At 56.3% G+C, this 21,279-nt stretch overlaps 1 protein-coding gene across 5 annotated transcripts in view; it reads right to left on the bottom strand.

The window, feature by feature from the left end:
• PPFIA4 (PTPRF interacting protein alpha 4) overlaps positions 1-21,279 on the bottom strand; it is a 197,099-nt gene that overhangs the window by 117,604 nt on the left and 58,216 nt on the right. For all 5 annotated transcript variants that reach the window (XM_008174726.4, XM_065592319.1, XM_008174728.4 and 2 more), the window contains exon 2: positions 10,668-11,563. In XM_008174726.4, the coding sequence (XP_008172948.1) occupies positions 10,668-10,904 (237 nt within the window). In that variant the 5' untranslated portion in view covers positions 10,905-11,563. The remainder of the gene's footprint in view (positions 1-10,667; positions 11,564-21,279) is intronic.

Raw genomic sequence — 21,279 nt, 5'->3', positions numbered from 1 at the left:
GGAGCCCGCTAGTACATGAGGGACCCTGCTGCAGACACATGCCCAGAGCAAGTCTGACAGCCTGCAAGGGTCTGCAGATACAGGAAAGGGGACACCTCGGGCCAAAACCCCAGGGGTTTGGGAGCAGACTGCTGCAGGGACGGGGCTGACATGCACTGAGCCTCGTTCCAAAAGCACACAGAGAACGGAACTTGCCTGCAAGCGAGCAGTGCAGCCTGCAGGAGCAGAGAGGGGCGGCCATCAGCGCTCAGTCATTAACCCCAGGAAGGCACGGAAAGGCAGGCCAGGGTAGAGCTTGGAAACCCATGTTTTCAGCCTGATTAAGTCACATTTTGCCCTCCCGCAGGAATAAATAAATCATGTAAGACGCATTAAGGCAGCTTAGTCTCCCCGGGAAATAGCACAGCAATTCGGCCTTTTGGGGGCCATGGCATGCCAGCGAGGATTAGGAGAATGACTCCAACACTCGGGCGGCCCTTTGGCAGAGATCGCTGCCTGGGCTCCGACACGTGGCATCTGGGAGCTTTGTGCTGGCGCCGGCCCTAAAGCAAGGGGCGGCCAATCAGTTAGTGACAATCGCAGACACCTCGCAGTAGCGCAGATAGACAAGATGGAAAGGGATCGCAACCCAGCCCCTGGGAGGGGCCAGGGGACACTGGCCCCACCCACCTCCTTACACAGCCCCTCTCTCCCCATCCTGACCCTGTCTGCATGGGGTGCATCCTCTCATCAACCCCAGCCCTGCCCCCTATGGACAGAGAACACTCCCTGACCTTATACACACACAAACTCCCCAAAGAGGCCACCTCCAGCCCCAAACAAGGCAATCCAGCTGCAGGGCTGAATGCCCAGAGCCGTGAATTCCTGCGTGGGAAGACAGGCTGCTCGTTCCTCGCAGAGCACACCTAGGAGCAGGCAGAAAACCCAGCTGCCCCGCTCTGGCTCAGGACAGCAGCATGTCTCCTGCCAGCCCCACAGACCCTTGCTGTTATAAGAGCAGCCAAACAGGTCATGGGCACGTAGGCATCTCTGACTCTCCTGCTGAAGCCATGGCAGTCTCCTGACATGACTTGTTAGCTGCCTGCCTCAGCTCTGCTGCTGGGGGGTGGTGGGTCCCAGATCAATATTCCCTAGCGGGAGGATTCCCCTTATTTCCCACTCCCAGCACAATCCTGCTGTATGGGCCCAGCACGCCCACCCACAGAGAGCGCCAGAGACAAGTGGAGAAGCAGTGGGCCCCGGGGAGAGCCAGGGGCCACGCGTGGCCACTGACTAGGAAGGGCCTTAGGGGTTTGCTCTGCCTGGGAACCCCCAGCCTAACATCCTGGCTGTGGCCTTCAATGAGCACCCACAAACGCAGACTCCCCCAGCCCTGCGGGTCAATTCAAGCAGCCAGCCTGCCCCCCCTCATCCTCACCTGACCGCAGAGCAGGGCAGAGCCACCCCCACGGCAAGCCATGGGCAACCCCCACCTGACCCCTCTGTGAGCCAAGGGCTCCCACAGTGCAGGACAGAGCCTCCCCCTCACCTGACTGCACCCGAGCCACAGGTGCCCCCCACTTGAATGCAGCAAGAGCAAAGGGTCCACCTGATCTGAATGCAGTGCCAGCCAAGGGTGCCACCCCCTGAACATGGCACCAGCCAAGGGCCACCATGAACCTACCAAGAGCCAAGGCCTTCCCTGAAAACGTCACAAGCCAAGGGCCTCTCCAAATGTATCTGAAATGGCCTGGGGGCTGGTGCTCCCCGGCCAGCAGCAGCACAGGGGCTGCAAACCCAGCCAGAGACCCTGGGGCGGGGGCTCCAGCCATCCTGGCATTCGCGAAGGTGTCATCTGTGCCCAGCATGGTCCAAGAGGGGGGTTCTCTCACGGCCTGTCTCCCCTCCAGACATGGAGCCTGGCAGAGAAGGAACTCTGAGCACAAAGGGGGAAATCGGCAGGTTTACCCAGTAGAACTGATGCCCATCGATGAGCCTGATGCCCCGTTTGTGCCCTACTCCAGAAGTGCAGCTATTGTGGCACTTTCCTGGGAGGGGAACCCCGCTTACCTGGTACATGTACATGCTGAAATTAGTCCCATTGGGTAGATGAATCGTTACGGATTTGTTCCCTGCATTCATGCCGGGGAATCATCTCCCACTGGAGCTGTAAATCCACGGCTCTGCCAGCCTGGGGGAGAGCAGGCGCTAGCCCCCGGGGGGCGAAGGTTAGCGAGACCCAAGGCGCTGGAAGTCCATGCACAAGGAACCGCTCTGAGCCGACGGCAGCTGGGGAGCTGCTTCGCGTCGAGCCTGCCTGCCTGTGCAGGGGACAGAGCACTGGGGCGCTGGGAAAGGATCAGCAACGCACTCGGCAGGAGGAGGCATTTGGAGCTCGCAGAAATTCCCCATCTGCTGCCTGCACTAATCGTTCCCCTTCCCAGGGTCGGAGGGAGCCAGCCCCATGGCTGGGACGGGGAGCCGCGAGCGGGAGCCCGCAGCGGGGGGGACCGAGTGGACGAACCCGGAGGAGCGCACAGATGCACAGAGGCCCTTTGCGGTGACCTAGTTTGCTCTGCTTCGCTTGCATGTTCCCTGTGCAGAGGCACGGAGGAATCGGAATTGGAGCAAGAACGGCAAGTAAATCCGCACAGCCCCTTAATCCGGGAGCGGCTGCAGCAGCCTGTGGGGCGGGCAGCCCTCGCCATCAGGGTGACCTGGGATGCTCTCGCTCTAGCTGCCCACATGGATGGGCACAGCAGCCCCTCGCCCAGCTGGGGGAGAGGGCACGGAGTCCAGGAGGAGTGTGATGGGGCATCACCCCACTAGCGGTTGGGGGCAGCATTTTGTTCAGCGGAGGACGGGGACGCAGCCTAGTGGGCATCTGTCTGGGCTGGGTCCCACAGGCCAGCTGGAGGTTTGCCAGGGTGGGGGCACAAAGGACCATGGAGCTCAGGCAGTCTGCTGGAGGCAATCAGAGGCTGTGGTCAGCTAGTCCAGCTCTCACTCCCCAGCCTGGCATGAAGCGTTAGGCTCCTGCGGGATCCAGGATCAGTCCAGTATCATGCAGCAGGGCCCTTCCCCAGAGGCATTTCCCTCTGTTTCTTCCAGGCATGCAGTGCCCACTGAAGGGTGAGAGGCCCCTGCCCTCCACACTCTGAGCCAGCTGCCAGCCTCCAGACCCGGCCCAGCCTGTGGGGCAGCATGGCCCCGGCTTTATCACACCAGGTTCATCCAAGTCGCCTCACCAGGATCTAAAGTCTTTGTCAAGACTGAGCCAAATCCCTGGTGCCGGGATTTCAGGGCCAGGAGGGGGAGGAGCATGAGGGTCAAGGGTCCCGATGCTGGAAGAGAGTCAGTGAGGGGCCAAAATGTCTCAAACCCCCCCATGCTCCCCGGCTGATCGGTGAGCTCTGGCCATGCAGGGCCCTCAGACCCCATTCTCCCTGCCCTACACCTTATGGCCAATGGGTGGGAAAAGGTACCAAAGCCCCGCTCTCCACTCTCCCCAATGCACTGAGCACTGGTGGAAGAGGACCCATGAGGCTCCACACAGGGGGACTCAGGGTCAAAGCCTACCCCTCCACCAGGTCCTTCAGTGCCGCCGAAGACACCCGGAGCTAGTGAAGGGCCCGCCGCCGAAGACCCGGAGCGCCACCCCATCAGTAAAAGCGCCGCCTCGTCAGTAAAAGCGCCGCAGCGGGTGGCGCCTTTTTAACTCACTCACAAAAAAAGGTGCCACCCGCTGCGGCGCTTGTAGTCACCCGGCGGCACTTTTACTGATGGGGCGGCACTCCAGGTCTTCGGCGGCGGGCCCTTCACTAGCTCCGGGTGTCTTCGGCGGCACTGAAGGACCCGCCGCCGAAATGCCACTGAAGCCCCACGGAGCGAGTGACGGTCCCGCCGTCGAAGACCCAGACGATTAGAAGCGCTGCAGCAGGTGGCGCCTTTTTTTCTCATCGCTCCCCCTGTTCCCTCCACCTGGCTACGCCACTGAGCAGGATCCCCCTGCCAGAGCTGGAGGCTGAGATCTGAACAGCAGAGAGCAAACTCCTCCCTGACCCAGGCATGGCTCTGCAAGGTCCAGCCAAACATCCCTGCAGGGGAGGGGCCGTCCCTCCAGCCAGTGCTAGTGACTCTGCAAAGCCCAGCAGTGTCCAGACAGCTACTCAGCAGCCTTGCTGCCTCTCCCTGGTGCTTTTAGCGCCTGGGGCTTCCCAGACAGGAAACCCCTCTTGTGCCTCACAAGGTCCAGGCCGAACACTGGGAGCGCTGAGCATGCACAGCCCCTGCTCACCACAGCAGCTCCCAGTGCCGGCCTGGCCAACGCTAGCAGCAGGCCCCCGGGGGAAGGGAAGGGAAGCCGAGGGTCGCGGGCTTTGAGACCCGCCATGCGCACGGCTGGCTGGGCCCGTTGTTTGTGGGTGGTTTGGACAGCGCATAAAGCCGGCTGAACAAGCGCCACGGCCCGGCGCTCACCTTCCATTGGGCAGCTCAGCAGGACCGGCTCAAGCCATTAACACCCACTGGGAACACACCTGAACTCAAACCCGGCCACGGTTAGAAAGTGACAAGTCCCAGCTCGACCCAGGCTCCCCACGGACTGCGAACTGTCTGCCCACTGTGCACCCAGGTGCCAGGTACATCCCAGGACCCCTTGCCGGCTGTGCCCTCCGGTCACATGCCAACAGTGCTTGTTTGTGGGGCTCCCCATCCCAATAACTCCCACCCATCCCTGGGATGCAGCATGTCCTATACAGCTCACCATGCTGCGTGGGGCATGTTCCAATCCCACCTGCCTGCCGTGTCCTCCAGACCAGGCTTACTCTGTCCCATGATGCCCCCCAAGGCCCAGGCACAGCCCGATATCGCCCTCACACCATGCTGGCAAAGCCTGCCCATCACTGCCACACTGCCCAGGACTCCGGCTATGCCAGAGCACAGGGTGAATCCCAGGACAACCCGCCACTCTGTCCTCAACACGCCCCGCGACAACCAACCCTTGGTGCTGCCCTTTGCCCAGACACCTCCCGGCAGAGCCGGCCTGCCACGCTGCCCAGGGTGCCAGCTGATCTGGCGCAAAGCTCAAAGCACATGTACATCAGCCGCCGTGCTCCCAAGAGCTCTGAGCATGAGCTTTCTCACCATTCATTTAAATTAAATAATAACGAGCAACAGTAGCCCAGCTGGGACGTGGTCGGCAGGTGAGGGGAGCCCAGCTCAGAGAGGGTTAAGCACCCCCCTCAGCAGACAGCAAAGGAATCAGACAAACTGACTGAGCAGCTCAGACTCCAGCTGACTGCAGGCCAGTGCCCATCACCAGTGGAGCAATGGTTCAACCAGACACCCCCTTCACAGCGCCTGCCAGCCACCTCCGGGATCTCGACAAGACTGCAGCACCACCTACTGGCATTAGCCGCCTATTGCAATAGCCCAGAACGCAGATACGTGGCCTTTCCATGAGCATCATCCCCCTCACTGCTAGAGCAGATGCCCGCCATGCCTGAGGGCAAACAGCCTGAGAGATGGAGTATGGGCAGCTGCCAGCTGCGCAGCATTCAGCACCCAAAGGAAGGGTGGAGCCCCCTGAGATCAGGAGTCAGAGCTGGACGTGTTTGAGGGGTGGGGGGTGCAGTTTTCCAGGCTATGAACTGGTCCTTGCTGCTTCAGGACCACCTTGGTTTAAGCAAGTGGTTAAAATAGTGTCAGCCTGAGAATCTGCCACACCTTCCTCCCCCCCCAGGTTTACATGGCCCGAGGGGGCTGTGAGGAGGGATTAACGGTGCGACACTGGCAGGCCAGATGCCAGCTCGTGCCAAGGGCCCCGTGTCTCAATGGCCCACTGACAGATACCTCTGGGGCAGTGCGAACCACCAGACAGGAAAGAGCCGTTAGCTAGCGTGAAGGGCTGCGCTCCAAAGAAGGTTGAGTTTCACTGCTCTGTGTCTCGCGTGACAGAGGAACAGCCCTCGGTAGCTGGAGAAGGCCAAGCCCAGGGCCCCTGCTCTGCTCTAGGATGGGAGGGGAGGCTACTCTCGGTGTGTCTAGGCAAAGCCTAAGCAACTCCCGACGGATGCAGAGCACGGCTCCAGCCCCCGGCTCCACCTCCCCTGTAGCCATGCCCTGGCCGGCCAAGGAGAGCAAACTCCTCCCTGACCCAGGCATGGCTCTGCAAGTTCCAGACAAACATCCCTGCAGGGGAGGGGCCATCCCTCCAGCTGAAGGACAGAGGCTCCCCGCGACAGGCTGGGCAGAGAGAATCACCCGGAAACCCCGCAGCAGGCAGGGAACAGCCCTGAGACCAGCCAGGGAGCAGAGAGGCTGCAGGCCAGGATCCCCAGCTTCCTGGAGCTGTGGACCCACAGGATACAAGGGAGGTTAACACCCCCACACCGTTCATAACAGCGCCCCCTGCTGTTGACAAGTGACCCACCCCAGCAGCCGAACCGACCCACTCTGCCCTACCTACGAGTCCCCCAGAGAATCCCAGGTGGAGTCCCTCCCTCAGCCTCGGCTGGTGCTGCAGAGAACGGGCGAGGGTTGGTGGTGCTGCAGAGGGCACGGTGAGGCCCTCTTGGCTGGACAGACAGGAGCGGGAGCTGGGCTGGGCTCCGATAGTGCAGGTTGGCTCAGGGAGGGCTGTGCCACACATGCATGGCAAAGGAGTTCAGATTGCACAGCTGCGCTGTGTGGGAAGCGTCCCCGAACTCCACTCGCTTGGCTTTCCAGCATTTGAAATTCAACTCTCCCGGCACGAGGAGCCCAGGGCAGAGCTCAGCACCAGCAACCCGAATGCCATGGTAACTGAGAGAACCACCGGAGGGCCGTCTCTTACTCAACAGAACAGCCATAGATCCACGGACATTGCACGGCATCCCGTGCAAAGGGCTGAACTCCGCAATGGGACCGCAGGACCTCGTGGCATCCCCCCAGACACCCATCTACAACAGAGCACAGGCAAGGCCTAGCAGACCTGATGCACTGTCAAGGAGACACCGCCACACAGATGCAGGTGCCAGAGGGACAGCTTCACGGTCCATGTTTCTCAGTCGCACAGGGTCTGATCCTGAGGGGTGCTCAGCACCTGCGGCTCCCACTAAGGTCACATCTCAGGATCAGGCCCGAAATAAAGAAAAATAAACCACGTGTCCCCATTGCATGTGTTCAGGAAGTGGAGAGGTCAGGGGTGGGGGAGCAAGGTTTGTGTTCATTCACCACCCCGGGTAATGCAGGGCCATGGAAGGAAGGCCTACTGGGTGACCTCAGGTCAGTCATTGCCCATCTGTGCCTCAGTTTCCCCATCTGTACAACAGGGATAATAATGGTGGCCTCCTTTGGAAAGCGCTTTGAGTTCTATTGGTGAACAGGACGATAAGAAGAACCATGTCCCCATTTCCTCTTCCAGGGAGTGAAGAATTGTGGGGGCCACTGGTGGGGAGCGGGTGAGCAGGAGCCCAAGAGGAGAAGCTGTTGGGGCCCTGTCATGGTGGACAGCCATAATCTGGAAGCCAGGTATGGACTTACACACACCTGGAACCCAGCAGAGCCAGGACAGCTGGGGGCAGGAATCCCCTAGTGTTCCCAAGAAATCACCCAGGACCTAAGCCCTAGTTGTGCTGTTAGGTGGAAGATACCCTGGTAGTGTTTCCCCAGGTGCGGAGCGGCCTTTCCAGCTGACAGAGCCCCGGGATGTTCTAACCTGGCTAATCATGGATCTAATGCCCCAATTTCCAGAGGGGCTGCCCCTGAAGCCAGGCGGAACGGCAGACACCGCAAAGATCCAGCCATTACATCATTAGCTTGGCTCACCTCAGCTGTCCATTCTGCCACAGTGCCTGTGCTCCAGCAGACACAGTGCCCTCCTGAGTCAATGGGGAGAGGCCAAAGGGTCTAGTGGTTAGAGCAGGGTTAGACCTCTGACAATTCAGCCACTGTGGGCAAACCACATTGTTCTCCGTGCCTCAGTTTCACCACCAGCTGCTCCCTCCCTCCTAGGAGTGTAGGGGCAGGTTAGTCCATGGGCTTGGCTACACATACGCTTAGTTCGCAGCAAGCTGGGGTGCGAATCTACCCCACACTAGCCTGCTGCGAGCTAAGTGTCCGTGTGGACCCCGCGGCTGTGCACCTGCAGTTCCCTAGTGCGCTTTAAATCTACCCAGCTTTGCAATGGGCCATGCTTTGGAGTTGGAACACGCTGCCTCAGGGGCCAGGCCTGCTCCCAGGGCAGGAAGCGTGCTCCTGGGTTCCACAGGCTATTGCCCCTTCAAATTACCCTCTCAGGTTTATCCTAAACATCTTGAGACGTCAGCCAGTATATGTTAGATCCCCAGTCAAGGGCGACAGGTTCCTCATCCAGCCCCCCACACCCCGAGCCCTGCCAAACACACCATCCGACATCAGGAGCGTCAAACGCCACCCAGACCAGCAGTCTGTGTGAGGGGCCAGTCAAGGAACAAGCTTCATTTTCTTCCTCCTCAGACCTTGCATATTAACCACTGTTCTCTCCTGCTAACATTTCACTTGATCTTCTCATTTCTATAACCCAGGATCTGCAGCCAGGACTCACTGCATCGCACACCTCATTATGCCCCAAGATTTAAGTCATCTGGTGGCAGATGGCCAATGTCTTTTACCTAGAAAAAGAAGCCTCCCTATGCAGTGTATGTGTGCTGTGTCCAGCAGAACAGCTGCTATACGGTCATAAGGAGAGGGCGCTGGACTGGGAATCCGGAGTTCTATTCCCAACTCAGTCACTGGCCTGCTGGGTGGCCTTGAGCAAATCACGTCACCGCTCTGTGCCTCAGTTTCCCCACTTGCACAATGGAGATAATGATACCAACCTGATTTGTAAAGCACTTTGATAACTATGGACAGAAAGGGCTATAAAAGAGCTGGGCATTGATATTAAATATATATTTGGGGCCTACAAAAATATCCACTAACCGTATTTCGTTTCCTGCCACACCTGCGTTTTGGTGAGACTCTTGCCTTTTAACCAGCCGTGTTAACGAACTGAGTGAGACACCAGGGAGGATGTCTGATCTGTCCAAGGCTCAGGGAGAATTTGGTTAGAACCCTTTGAATTAGGTGCTCAGGTCCCAACATGATGGAGGCAGCGTGGCCTAGTGGATAGAGCACTGGGCTGGGACTCAGAAGACTTCCTTTCCATTCGTGGCTCTGACCAGCTGGGTGACCATGGACAAGTCACTTCCCCGCACTGTGCCTCGGTTTCCCCATCCATACAAAGGGCATAATGATCCTGACCTGCTTTGTAAGGCTCTTTGAGCTCTGCGGCTGGAAAGGGACAGGTACCAGTACCAGCAGCTCCAGCAATGTGCTGTAGGCACAGCTTCTCTGCAGGCTGGCGGGGACAGGGTGTAGTGACAAAGGCCTGCAATACTGGACTGCCCCCCAGCTGTGCTCAGTTCCCGCCAGCCCATAAGGTTTCACACAGTTTGGGGCATTTGATTAAAACATGGAAACCTGCCAAGTGGCTAAACCCTCAGCTAGTGGCCACACTGGTCCAATGGTGAGGGCAAAGCTGGGGGTCACGGCAGCCAAGTCTCTGGGCTTGTGAGCACAGCTGGCCCCTTACGCCCCTCGCTGCCCTGTGTTGAGAACATGACTGGGTCATGTGCCTCTGACGCTCAGCCCCAGTGCCCCACACACCCCTGTTCAGAGGAGCTATCAATGGCACTTCTAGGACGCCCATGACAGTAGTATCTGATCACCTCCCAATCTTTACCCTCACACTTCCGCTGTGGAAGGCAGGGCTATTATCCCCATGGTACAGATGGGAACTAAAGCCAGAGAGACTAAGGGACTCACCAAGGGCACACAAGGAGTCTGTGGCAGAGCAGGGATTTGAACCCAGTTCTCCCAAGTCAGTGCCCTAACCACTGGGCCATCCTTCCTCAGGATGGGAAAGGCTGTGAGCAGGAGAACACTGATGTTTGCTCTCCAAACCTCAGTAGCTCTGGTTCAAGGGTACATGACCCAAAGCTGGGACCCAGCTGTTGGGACTGGGACAGCGGAGTCCGCCCTCTCCTCCTGCAGAGTCTCCAGGTGACACCGGTGCCGTCAGTGGGGAGCGACCTGCACTGGGGAACTTACAGATCGGGAAGCGAGGGTTTGAGGAATGGTTATAATGAACGTGAACAGCCCCAATGAGCGGGCAGCTGGCCTTCGCCTTCAGGGACGTCTCTTTACCCCTGTTAAGGCCAGTACTTCCAAAAGGGGCCTCGATTCCCGGGTGCCCGACCTCGCCAACCTAACCCTTGATTTGCCGGGGTGCTGAGCCACCATCACTACAACTGCAGCCAATGGGAGCTGCAGGCGCTCAGCACTTCGGAAGCATCAGGCCCACGGTGCCGAAAGTAGGGCACTCGGAATGAGAGGCCGTTTCTGGGAATGTTGCCCTGTGGGCCTCGCCCTGCTTTCCCAAAGTGCCCTTGGCAGAGCTGCATTTCCTGGCTCCATCGTGGCTTTAAGACCAGGCTGTCCGGTTTGCAGCAGCCCAAACTGGGCTAGACTGGATGCTCACTGTAAAGCAGTGCTAGCAAGGAGCCTGGAGAAATCCCAGAGACATCTACCCTATTCCCACAGCCCCGCCAAGGTCCCCAGCCCTGTCTCTCCCTCCACTCGCTGGCATTCTCATCCCGGCAGAGCTCCGGAGCCGCTCTCCTTACCTGCGGGAGGGCAGAGTTGAGTTGCCTCTGCAGCTGGTCTCGCTCATGCCCGGTCTCCTGTAACCGACTCTGGGTCAAGGCCAGAGTCTCCCGGGTCTCCCGTAGCGTTTCCAGCAGCTTGTCTCGCTCGTCCAGCATGTTCACCATTAGCTGCTCGAAGTTGGTCTCCGAGTCGGGGCCCTGTTGGGACCCCAGGGGGTCGCCCTCGTTGATGGTGGGCATCACCTCGCACATCATAGTGGTGGCCCGTTTCAGCCACGCGCCAGTCTCCAGCGAGGCCAACACGCCTCGCCTAGGGGTTTGCTTTGACGACCTCCTCGGGGTCTCTCTTGGGGCTGTAGATCTGCCGGACAGTAGATCACATCGCTACAGCCGCCCGCAGCCCATTGCGGTGATCGTCAGAGACAGGCAGCTTGGGACAGGGTGCAGGCTCCCACATGCCCGCTCTCACCTCCCAGCCCCGAGTCATTGATTAAGCTGAAGCTTGCATTGCTGAGATCAGCGTTCCCCGCTCCATGGGCTACCTGGTGTCCTTTAAACCAATAAGGACCCTGAAGAGACGACCGCCTCTGGCTCTCTGCGGTTCATCCCAATCAGCCACCCAGACAGCTTCGTAGCCCACGGGTGAGCGGATCCCATCTGACGCAGCACATGGATGCCAGAGCACAGCAAAGCCATGGGCTCAGAGAGGAATGCGGTGCCCTGCCAGCACGCACCCCTTCAGGGACCCGACACAGCCAGCAGCACTCGGAGGGGCTGGGGGACGTTTCACCTGCCTGGACATGGTGAACGAGAATCAGTCAGTTGGAATAAATGGAGGCCGAGCGAGGCACTTTGCAGAGATACTCCCCAGGCCTCTGCCCCACGGAGCTGCGCTCGCGATCCAGGTCTGTGCCCTACGGGAAAGGAGACACAGTGAAACACTTCCCACCTGCATGCCGCTGCTTCCCAGGCTCCTACCCGCCCCATAGGCTGGGATCTGCCAGCACACCCCTTCACAAACATCCAGCCAGCACCGAAGAGCAGCATCAGCCCCTCCAGACAGCAGGGGAGCCAAATTAGATTCTCACTTATAGTACTGGAGCACGTAGGAGCCCCTGTCCCAGATCAGGACCCCATTACAGCAGGCACTGTACATTAAGCTTCTCCACCTCCACAAGCAGGTGCTAGTGAACCACCCTCTGGCAGCCTCCCTCCAAGGTCTCTAGCCTGCATCCTTATCTGCAATGGGATCTCTGTGCAGGCCTTGTAGGGTAGGTCAGGACTCAGGAACCTGCTGGCCTGCAGGAGGCCAGCGGCATGGGGCTCCATGCTCTCCTGCGCTGGCCCAGGGAAGCATCACTTACCAGCTGCTCCCAGCTGCGGCTGGACTCACAAAGATACAGGGGGATGTAAATATTGTGCTAAACCAAATCTACACACACAGGCATCATGAGACCGTCCCACACACCAACCCCACCTGCGTACGAGTCCCTAAAGTACCAGGCTATGGGGAAGGGGGACTCTCCCCAGGGTACCAGGCCATGAAGGGGAGAGAATCTCCCCAGAGAAACAGGCCATATTACCCCATTTCTCCCTCAGATGAAGTGCAGCAGAGGAAAATGGATCCCAGAGAGGAGCTGGAAGGCAGGGTGCTGCCGACCCCACCTTCAGGATGCAGCATGTACCTTGCCGGTGTCTGCGTGCTGGCCGGACTACCCCAGGTCAGTGGGAGCTCTGGGCAGGGCCCGCTTTCTCCCAGGGGCTGCAGAATTGGAGCTGCTCCAATGCAGTTGTCTCTAGCTCCAACAGCAGGCTGTGCTCATGTTCGGTGACATTGGGAAGCCGGGGCTCCTGGCCCAGTGATCAGCTGGATAATTTCCTCTGATTGTCAGGACTCTCTCCCTGTCGCCTGCCTGCCTCCCCCTGCCTCTCCCAGCAGCTGGCAGGAGTGCACTGGCAGGGGCTTGCAGCCACGTGGCTGCCAGGCCAAATATAGCAATGATTCACAAAGGGCGATTTGGCGAGCAGCATCTCCAGCCCTGCTCAGGGCAGGTGCCTCCCCCAGCCGTACACTAGCTGGGAGAGCTGGAGGCGGGCACCCACCTGGGGATCCCGGGATCTGCAAATGTGAGAGCCAACCCCCACTTCTCTGAAAACCCAGATGCAGAGGGACTCTCTGCACCCCTCTCTGATGCACCCCGCGTGCGCTGCTCTGAAACCACGGGGGTGGTTCCTGGCTCGCAGACTGCAATAAAGCCACAGCATTGCCACTGGCTTCAATGGGACTGCCAGGAGAGTGAGATCAGAGTCTGGTCCTGAGCATACAAAGGGCTATGAGAGAGGGCGAAGCCGCTCCTTCCTTAGCGACCCTTGGAGCCAGTGCCAGGAAATCAGCAGAGGAGACAGAACTGCCAGCTGGTGACGACATATGTGTCATCCCAGCTCAGACCAACGGCCCATCCAGATCATGATCCTGCTGATTGGCTGCAGTGGTGCCGGGCAAGGTGAACACCCCTGCTCCCAAGGTGTCTGCATTTACTCAACGTTCTGTGGAGCCGAGGGGGCTGTGGACTGGTCACCGTTAAGCAGCAGTCCTGTCCTACATCTGTCCAGCTGCTGCCGGAGCAGTCCGGAGAGTTGCTCGGGCCACTTGGTCATAACGCCACTGAAATCTGACCCGTTGCCCCTCCGTCCACACCAAGGGATGGACGGGCCAAATTTCAGTGTGTGACACTGTGAGCTCACCCTGAGATTTGGTCCAGCCGCACCTCTGTCCTGCCAGAGGGGCAGCCAGGCCAAAAGATGCTGCGACCTAGCGCACTGCAAATCTGTTCCTGGCCCATGGCGCACAGGGGTGTCACCAAGACCTTGATTCCTGGCAGCATGGGCTTGTGCACAGGGTGGGTAAAAGAGGGGAGACTCTCGAAAGGGATGAGTGGAGACAGGGTCCCTGCCAGGGTTGCGGGGGGGGGGGGGGGGGGGGGGAGGGGGGAGTGTGGAGGAGAGACCAGAACTTACCCCCTCCTCCCAAGAAATATCTGACCTGGCACCACTGATGAGGTGATTCAGAGCATAGAGAAAGCCCCTATAATGCTGCTATAAAGTTACCTAAAATGTCATGTAATGCAGCACATGGGGTAAATTCCCCTCTGGACCCCAAGACAGACAGTTACAGCCAAAGCCTGGATTTTCACTCACTCCTGGTCCTGCACAGTGGGCCTCAGCTACTTTCATCCAACAGACCCCTTTGCACAAGAGAGATCAATGGGACATCAGAACTGCCTGGCAGGATGAGACCGGGGTCCATCTAGTCTACAACTTTGTCTCTGGGCATGGCCAAGGCCAGCTGTTTCAGAGAAAGGTGCACGGAACCCCCTAGTGGAGAATTATGGAATAACCTGCCATTAGCAAGAATTTCTTCCTAATCCCTGGCAGTTAACAATTGGATTATGCTCTGAAGCAGGAGGGTTGATAACTCTGTTGAGTCTTGTATCCTGCCTAACATAGCTGGGGTGTTCTCATTATCCACAGAAACATCCAATCCCCTACTAAACTCTTCGTTTCTATGATATCTTGTGGCAAGGAATTCCACAAGTTAGTGACGTGCTTCGTGACGTTCATCAAGGTAGAGTGCGCTGTTTTTCCAATTTCACAGAGAATCCCCTTGTTCTTGTACGAAGAGAGGGTGCATAGCAGTGCACTCAGCCCCCTGCTGCATTGGACCCTTTGCCAACCAAAGGCCATTTTGAGCTTTGACCTCAACATGGCTGTGCAGCTCTTTATATTGCTCACTGCTCTGCAATGTCTAATTTCCTTTTGGGTGCCCTTTTAAAGAGACAGGCAGAGAGGCAGAGGTCGACAGGGGTGGGGGCAGAGAAGCAGAGGCAGATGAACAGTGGTGGAGGACAGAGACTGAGGGCCGTTTTGGGGACTCCCTTTCTTCCCCCTGGCAGGAGGACATGCCCTGCTGTGCCCCGCCATCTCTGATGACTCTGGGCACAGCTACAAATCTTCTTTTCAAAATCAGCTGAACCAACATTAATCAAAAAGCAGCAAATTGATCCCAAGGGGGAAAAAATGGGTGATAAAACAGCTCCGACCCTGGCCTAGCCTCACTCTCTCTCTGCAGAGGCCTGGGGCTTTAATGGGGCAGAGAGCTTGAAACGCCCCGTGACATCAGGTATTCGGCACTTCTCTGCACTTAGCCCTGAGTAAATAGCTTGGCAGTGCTCTGGAGCCCGAAATCAATAGCTCCTGCGCCATTAGCCCAGAGAGGAGGCAATTTGAGAGGGCAGGTTCTGCCTCCTATGAAATCGAACAGTCCTACACTGACTCTTTCCCACCACTGCCAATGGTCTGTCCTTCCTCTGGATGCTGCTCTTGACACAGGCGTGGGAACTAAGGGTGTGGGGGGGTGCTGCAGCACCCCCAGGTTTTGTGCGGGGTCCCGGCTGCTGGCCCTGCACCCGGGACTCTGCTCCCGGCCCACATGTGCGGTTCTGGCTGCTGGCCCCGGCCCGGGACTTCGTGCCCACCCCCAGCCTTGGCCCCCTTACCCCGTCCGTGTTCCCCCTCCCGAAACCACAGCCCTGCTCCCGGCCCCAGCTCTAGGGGCAGCGGAGGGCGCAGACAGATATAAGGGGGTGCAGCTCAGCACCCCCACTCTAAAAACTGTTCCAACGCCACTGGCTCTCGGCCTCCTCCACCTATAGGAAACAGCCTCTCACCCTATTCCATCCCACTGGCCTCCTCCACACTGCACCTACAACTGCATCACTGCCCCCACTGCCAGCAGCACAGTGCAAGGTCATGAGCAGGGGCATTGGAACAATCTGTATAGTGGGGGTGCTGAGAGCCATTGATCAAACTGCAAACCCTGGATATAATGGAAAGCCCTTCAAGCCAGGGGGTGCGGCAGCCCCCCAACACCGCTAGTGCAAGCACCTATGGCCATGAGGGGTGTCAGGGGCAAAGACTAATAAGGGATACCAGGTTGGGCTTTTAGGTTGGCCAACTGGTATCCACCCAAACCCACCTTGCTTATGGAAAGACATGTGACCGTCTTTTTACACATCTTATTAAAAACACTTCAAAATGAAACCAAGATGGCATAGCACCAAAGCTGAGCTATTCTTAATACCGTTCAACTAAACTACCAATAAGCAATACAACCAGCAAATCAAGGGCAAATCAATAAGCCACTCTCAATACTGGTTTGGCATTAAGTCATCAAATTAGTTAAATCAAATGAATACTAAAAATAGCCAACCCTTCAAAAACTCTAAAGCAGATTCTAAGGTGGTGGCTTTCCATTTGATTCCAACTAAAGAATTCAATCACATCTATCGTTTGAATCCAGTTAAGTAGCTCAATACAGAAACCAATTTTTTTATCGAATACCTGAAGCACAACTTCAGAGTCAATTATAAAGCTTCCTTCATAGAATTCGACTCATGCAGCAGCTAACCCTTTCCTCCCCCAACAGAGAGATTATAACGCAGACATAAACAGAACACCCATGAGAAGCAGAAGTTTGACAACTTTTGTCTAGCAGAAAGGACAGGTGACAATTTCAAATCTCTCAGAACTTTTAAACACAGAGCACAGTGATACATTCATGGCGCACACACACACACACACACACACTTCCAGTTTTTGACCAGAACACCCGGTCGAAAAGGGACACTGGTGGCTCCGGTCAGCACTGCTGACTGGGCCGTTAAAAGTCTGGTTGGCGCAGGCCTGTCAGGCTCCCTACGCAGCTTCGCGTGGCTCCCGGAAGCAGCCAGCATGTCCCTCCGGCTCCTAGGCATAGGGGCGGCCACAGGGGCTCCGCATGCCACCCCCGCCCTGAGTGCTGGCTCTACTGCTCCCATTGGCCAAGAACCCCATTGGCCTGCGGGCACAGGCAGCATGCAGAAACTCCTGGCCATGTCTCTGCCTAGGAGCCGGAGGAACATGCTGGTAGCTTCCGGGAGCCGCCTGAGGTAAGCGCCGCCCGGAGCCCACACGCTGAACCCCCTCCCATGCCCCAACCCTCTGCCCCAGCTTGGAATCCACTCCCACACCCAAACTCCATCCCAGAGCCCACACTCTGCACCCCTTTCTGCACCCCAACCCCTGGCCCCAGCCCGGAGCCCCCTCCTGCACCCCAAATCCCTCATCCCCAGCCCCACTCCACAGCCCACACCCTCAGCCAGAGCCCTCACCCCCCCCCACTTCCCAACCCCCTGCCCAGAGCCCCCTCCCACACCCTGAACCCCTCATTTCTGGGCCCACCCCAGAGCCTGCACCCCCAGCCCAGTGTCCATACCCCTCCTACGCCCCAACCCCCTGCCTCAACCCAGAGCCTCCTCCCACACTCCGAACCCCTTGGTACAACCCTCCAGTCTGGAGCCCCCTCCTGCCCCTCATTTTTGACCCCACCCCAAATCCTGCAGCCCCTCCCACACTCCAACCCCCCGCCCCAGCCAGGTGAAAATGAGCGAGTGATTGAGGGTGGGGCAGAGCGAGTGACCAAGGAAGGGGGGATGGAGTGAGCGGGGGGCGGGGCCTCAGAGAAGAGGTGGGGCAGGGAGCGGCACAAGGGTGTTCGGTTTTGTGGGATTAGAAAGTTGGCAACCCTAACACATACACACACACACACATGCACACGCACACAGCATTTCTTCAAGAAGTTGCAAGTGTGATAAATGTGTTAGGTACTAAAGAACTGCTCCACAGATTCCGAGGCCAGAAGGGACCATTGTGATCATCTAATCTGACCTCCTGCATAGCACTGGCCAGAGACCACTGGATCGCGTTATACCTTTCTGCTAGACTGAAGAGCTCATAATTCAATATATGAGCCCCGTGAAGATACCTGCACTCAAGTTACCCCGAACCTTCTCTTTGTTAAAGCAAATAGGTTGAGCTCTCTGAGTCTCTCACTCTAAGGCAGGTTTTCTAATCCCTTAACCATTCTCGCGACTCTTCTCTGACCCCTCTCCCAATTGATCGACATCCTTCCTGACCTGTGAACACCAGAACTGGACACAGGATTCCAGCAGCGGTTGCACCAGGGCCAAATACAGAAGTAAAATAACCTCTCTGCTCCTACTTGAGATTCCTGTCTTTACGCATCCCAGGGTCGCATTCGCTCTTTGGGCCACAACACAGCACTGGGAGCTCCTGTTCAGATGATTATCAATCCCAATCCCAAATCTGTTTCAGAGTCTCTGCCTCCCAGGATAGAGTCCCCCGTTCTGTAAGTGTGGCCTGCGATCTTTACTCTTAGATAGAGACATTTACATTTAGCTATATTAAAACACATATTGTTTGCTGGCACTCAGTTTACTAAGTGATCCAGATCGTTCTGTGCCAGTGACCTATTCTCTTCATTATTTACCACTCCCCAATTTTTGTGTCATCTGCAAACTTTATCAGTGGTGATTTTCTGTTTTTTTTCCAGGTCACGGATAAAAATATTTAATACTGTAGGGCCAAGAACCGATCCCTGCAGGGACCTCCCTGGAAACCGACTGACCTCCTCAGTGACGATTCCCCATTTACAATTACATTTTGAGACCTATCAGTTAGCCAGTTTTGAATCCAGCGATGATTGATGTCACAAGTAAATGTAACAAGAAATCTTGGTGATTTGCATTGTTCCTTGGTGTAACTGCTAAGCCTCACCCATAGCATATGACAATTGCTTGCAGGCCTGTATCGGTGTGTTCAGTACCCGCCTAGATCTTCTGCTGCATCTACACACAATCGATGAACTGTTGACTGAATACTGATGTGGTCCTCGGTGAATTAATAAAGTGTTGATAGGTTAAGAGTAACCAAGTATCCAGATCTGAGAAATACTGTCCAAGATCATTGTAAAAGTTGACCTGAAATGAATTTAGCATTAATTTAGTAAGCAAACGCTCCCAGGACTCAATATAAGGGGTTCTCCTATTCAATTCCATTCTAATATTGGCTAGAACACGTATCCAATTGCAAATCTAGTTTGTTAGATTTCAGCTTTAAAAATCTATCTTGCCCCATGGAGAATTAATCAAACTGACCACCCACCCTTTCACACTTACAAAGTTTGACGCAAAAATCCTACAGAAATAGCTGACTGGAAAAACCAGTCACTCAGTATCCATGAGCAAAATTAAAAATAACTTGGGTTCAGTTTCATCATATGCACTTCCTTCTGAGAAATGAGGCATTTTACAGTCATTTTCCTCTTTTGGAACTAGTCCATTGGATAAGTAGCTTATTTTCTGGAATCTTCATCTTCATAGAGAAAAGTTACTTTAAAGCCTATTCAGATGAAACCCATTTAAGAAATAGACTCATAGACTTTAAGGTCAGAAGGGACCATAATGATCATCTAGTCTGACCTCCTGCACATCACAGCCACAGAACCTTGCCTACCCACTCCTGTAATAGACCCCTAACCTCTGGCTGGATTACTGAACTCAAATCATGATTTAAAGACGTCAAGTTACAGAGAATCCACCATTGACCCCTAGTTTAAACCTGCAACTGACCTATGCCCCATGCTGCAGGGGAAGGCAAAAAATGCTGAGGGTCTCTGCCACTCTGACCTGGGGGGAAATTCCTTCCCAACCCCCAATATGGTGATCAGTTAGACCCTGAGCATGTGGGCAAGACCCAGCAGCCAGACACCTGGAAAGGAATTCTCTGTCGTAACTCAGAGCCCTTCCCATCCAGTGCCCCATCACTAGCGGTTGGAGATATTTGCTGCTAGCAGTCAAAGATCAGCTCCATGCCATTGTAGGCAGTCTCATCACACCACCCCTTCCATAAAGTTATCAAGCTCAGCCTTGAACCCAATTAGGTTTTTTGTGCCCACTGTTCCTATAGGGTCTGTATTCCCACAGATGCTTTATCTCTCACAGCCGCATCCTCTGGTTTGCAGTACCAGGTTCTCCTGTGTAAAGCACTGCTTGTGAGTAAGATGCCCATAGGTGGGGGAAGCCAATGAGCAAGGAGAGGCCAGCTGTTTCTGTCCCAGTTAAATGGGGAATGCTCAGGCCATCTATTCACACACAGGAGAGGAGAACATGGAGCCAGGCAGCTCTCCCGCATCTTGGCCGGAGCAAAATGACAGCTGTTTCTTTAACGTTCATCTGCTCTTAATAAGCAGCTCCAGCACTAAGCATCGACTTCCACCACGCAAGAAGAGTCATGCCCGCCAGCCTTTCCTTTCTTTATCACGCCCACCAGACCCAATGACCTGTGCCCTTGAGAGAATCCAGGCTTTCCCTGGGAGCTATGGGTAAGGTGGTGAGTCTGTCAAGGAGGTCATGGGTTCCGGGACTTTCTGGGACCTCCGGGACTTCTGCAGTGGCTGGTGCCGCTGGCCCAGGGGCCACCTGAGCAGCTTGGGCAGCCCCAGGGCCAGCCACACTACCCGCTGCTGGGGAAGTTTCAGGGTACCCCGCGCCTCCCCCAAGCACTAGCGGTGGTCCCAGGCCGCATGCTGCCACCCCCCCTCAGCACCAGCAGTGCCCCTGGGCCGCCCCCTGCCCCAGAGCACCTGTGGCACGCCTGGAGCACCCAAGTTTTAGCCAGGGGTATATAGTACAAGTCATGGACAGGACACAGGCCGTGAATTTTTGTTTATTGCCCATGACTTTTATTAAAAATACCCATGACTAAATCTTAGCCTTAGCTATGAGTTATGGTCCCTGAAGCAAGTAAGAAAGAAAGAGAAGCAGCCATATGTCCCCATGGCAGCAATCTAGGCTGACTGACCCTTTCTCAAGGCAGCTGCCAGTCAGGGGAAAAGCCCAGGAGATTGTCCCCCGAAATGCGGCCACTGCAGTTGGAAGGATTTGCTATGAAATTGCTTAAAATCATTTGAAATCAGTGGACTATTTCCGGACTCTATGTTAACAGCCTCCCAAGCATAATGCCACGTTAAATGGTGAAAGCAGGCATCTGAGTGGGCCTGCTACTCCCCCACCTCCTTCCAGGAGCCCAGCAAATGAGTGCCTGACCCCAACGCATCAATCAAAGGCTATGGGAATGGTGCTTCAGGAGGGTATGCACGCTGGCCAAGGAAAAACCGCAAGGTACAAAGAGAGACCCGGCCATAAATCTGACTGGAGCTGCACTCCAGGCAAAATTTATCACAACTGCAAAGCGAAGAATCGCTTGGCTAAACGGGAAAGTTACAGGATAAGCAGGAGATACGGGCTGAGAGCATCAGGAAGAACACTGCCCCAGCGGAGGACACCAGAAGGAGATTCTATTGTCTCTGCACACGTGGGACACCCGTGGCCGCATAACCCATCCCAGAGAGATGCTACAATTATTACAGATGGAAAAGCACAAGAAGGAGAGGCAGCTCCCCACCACCACGACTTCAGGAGCGGCCCTCCCCCCAGTTCTTCTAATGCACCTCAGTCCAGACCTGCAGCACTTCATGCCGCTCTAGTCCTGGGTCCCTCTAGCTCTGTGTTGCAGCCTCTCCTGCCCGCACAGTTCTTAGCAGGAGACCAGGAGGCTGGCTCACTTGGGGGTCTGTACAGGAGGAGCCTTATTACAATCCTCAAGTGCTGTCAGGGCTGAATGCACCCCGTCCCCGCCTTTCTGTTTAGCCCTTCCTGGCTGAATTACCATC

The sequence above is a fragment of the Chrysemys picta genome, chromosome 4 (assembly GCF_011386835.1).
Source record: "Chrysemys picta bellii isolate R12L10 chromosome 4, ASM1138683v2, whole genome shotgun sequence".
Classification (NCBI taxonomy): Eukaryota; Metazoa; Chordata; order Testudines; family Emydidae; genus Chrysemys; species Chrysemys picta.
The sequence above is the reverse complement of the archived record's forward strand: the minus strand, read 5'-3'. Positions and strand labels throughout refer to the sequence as shown.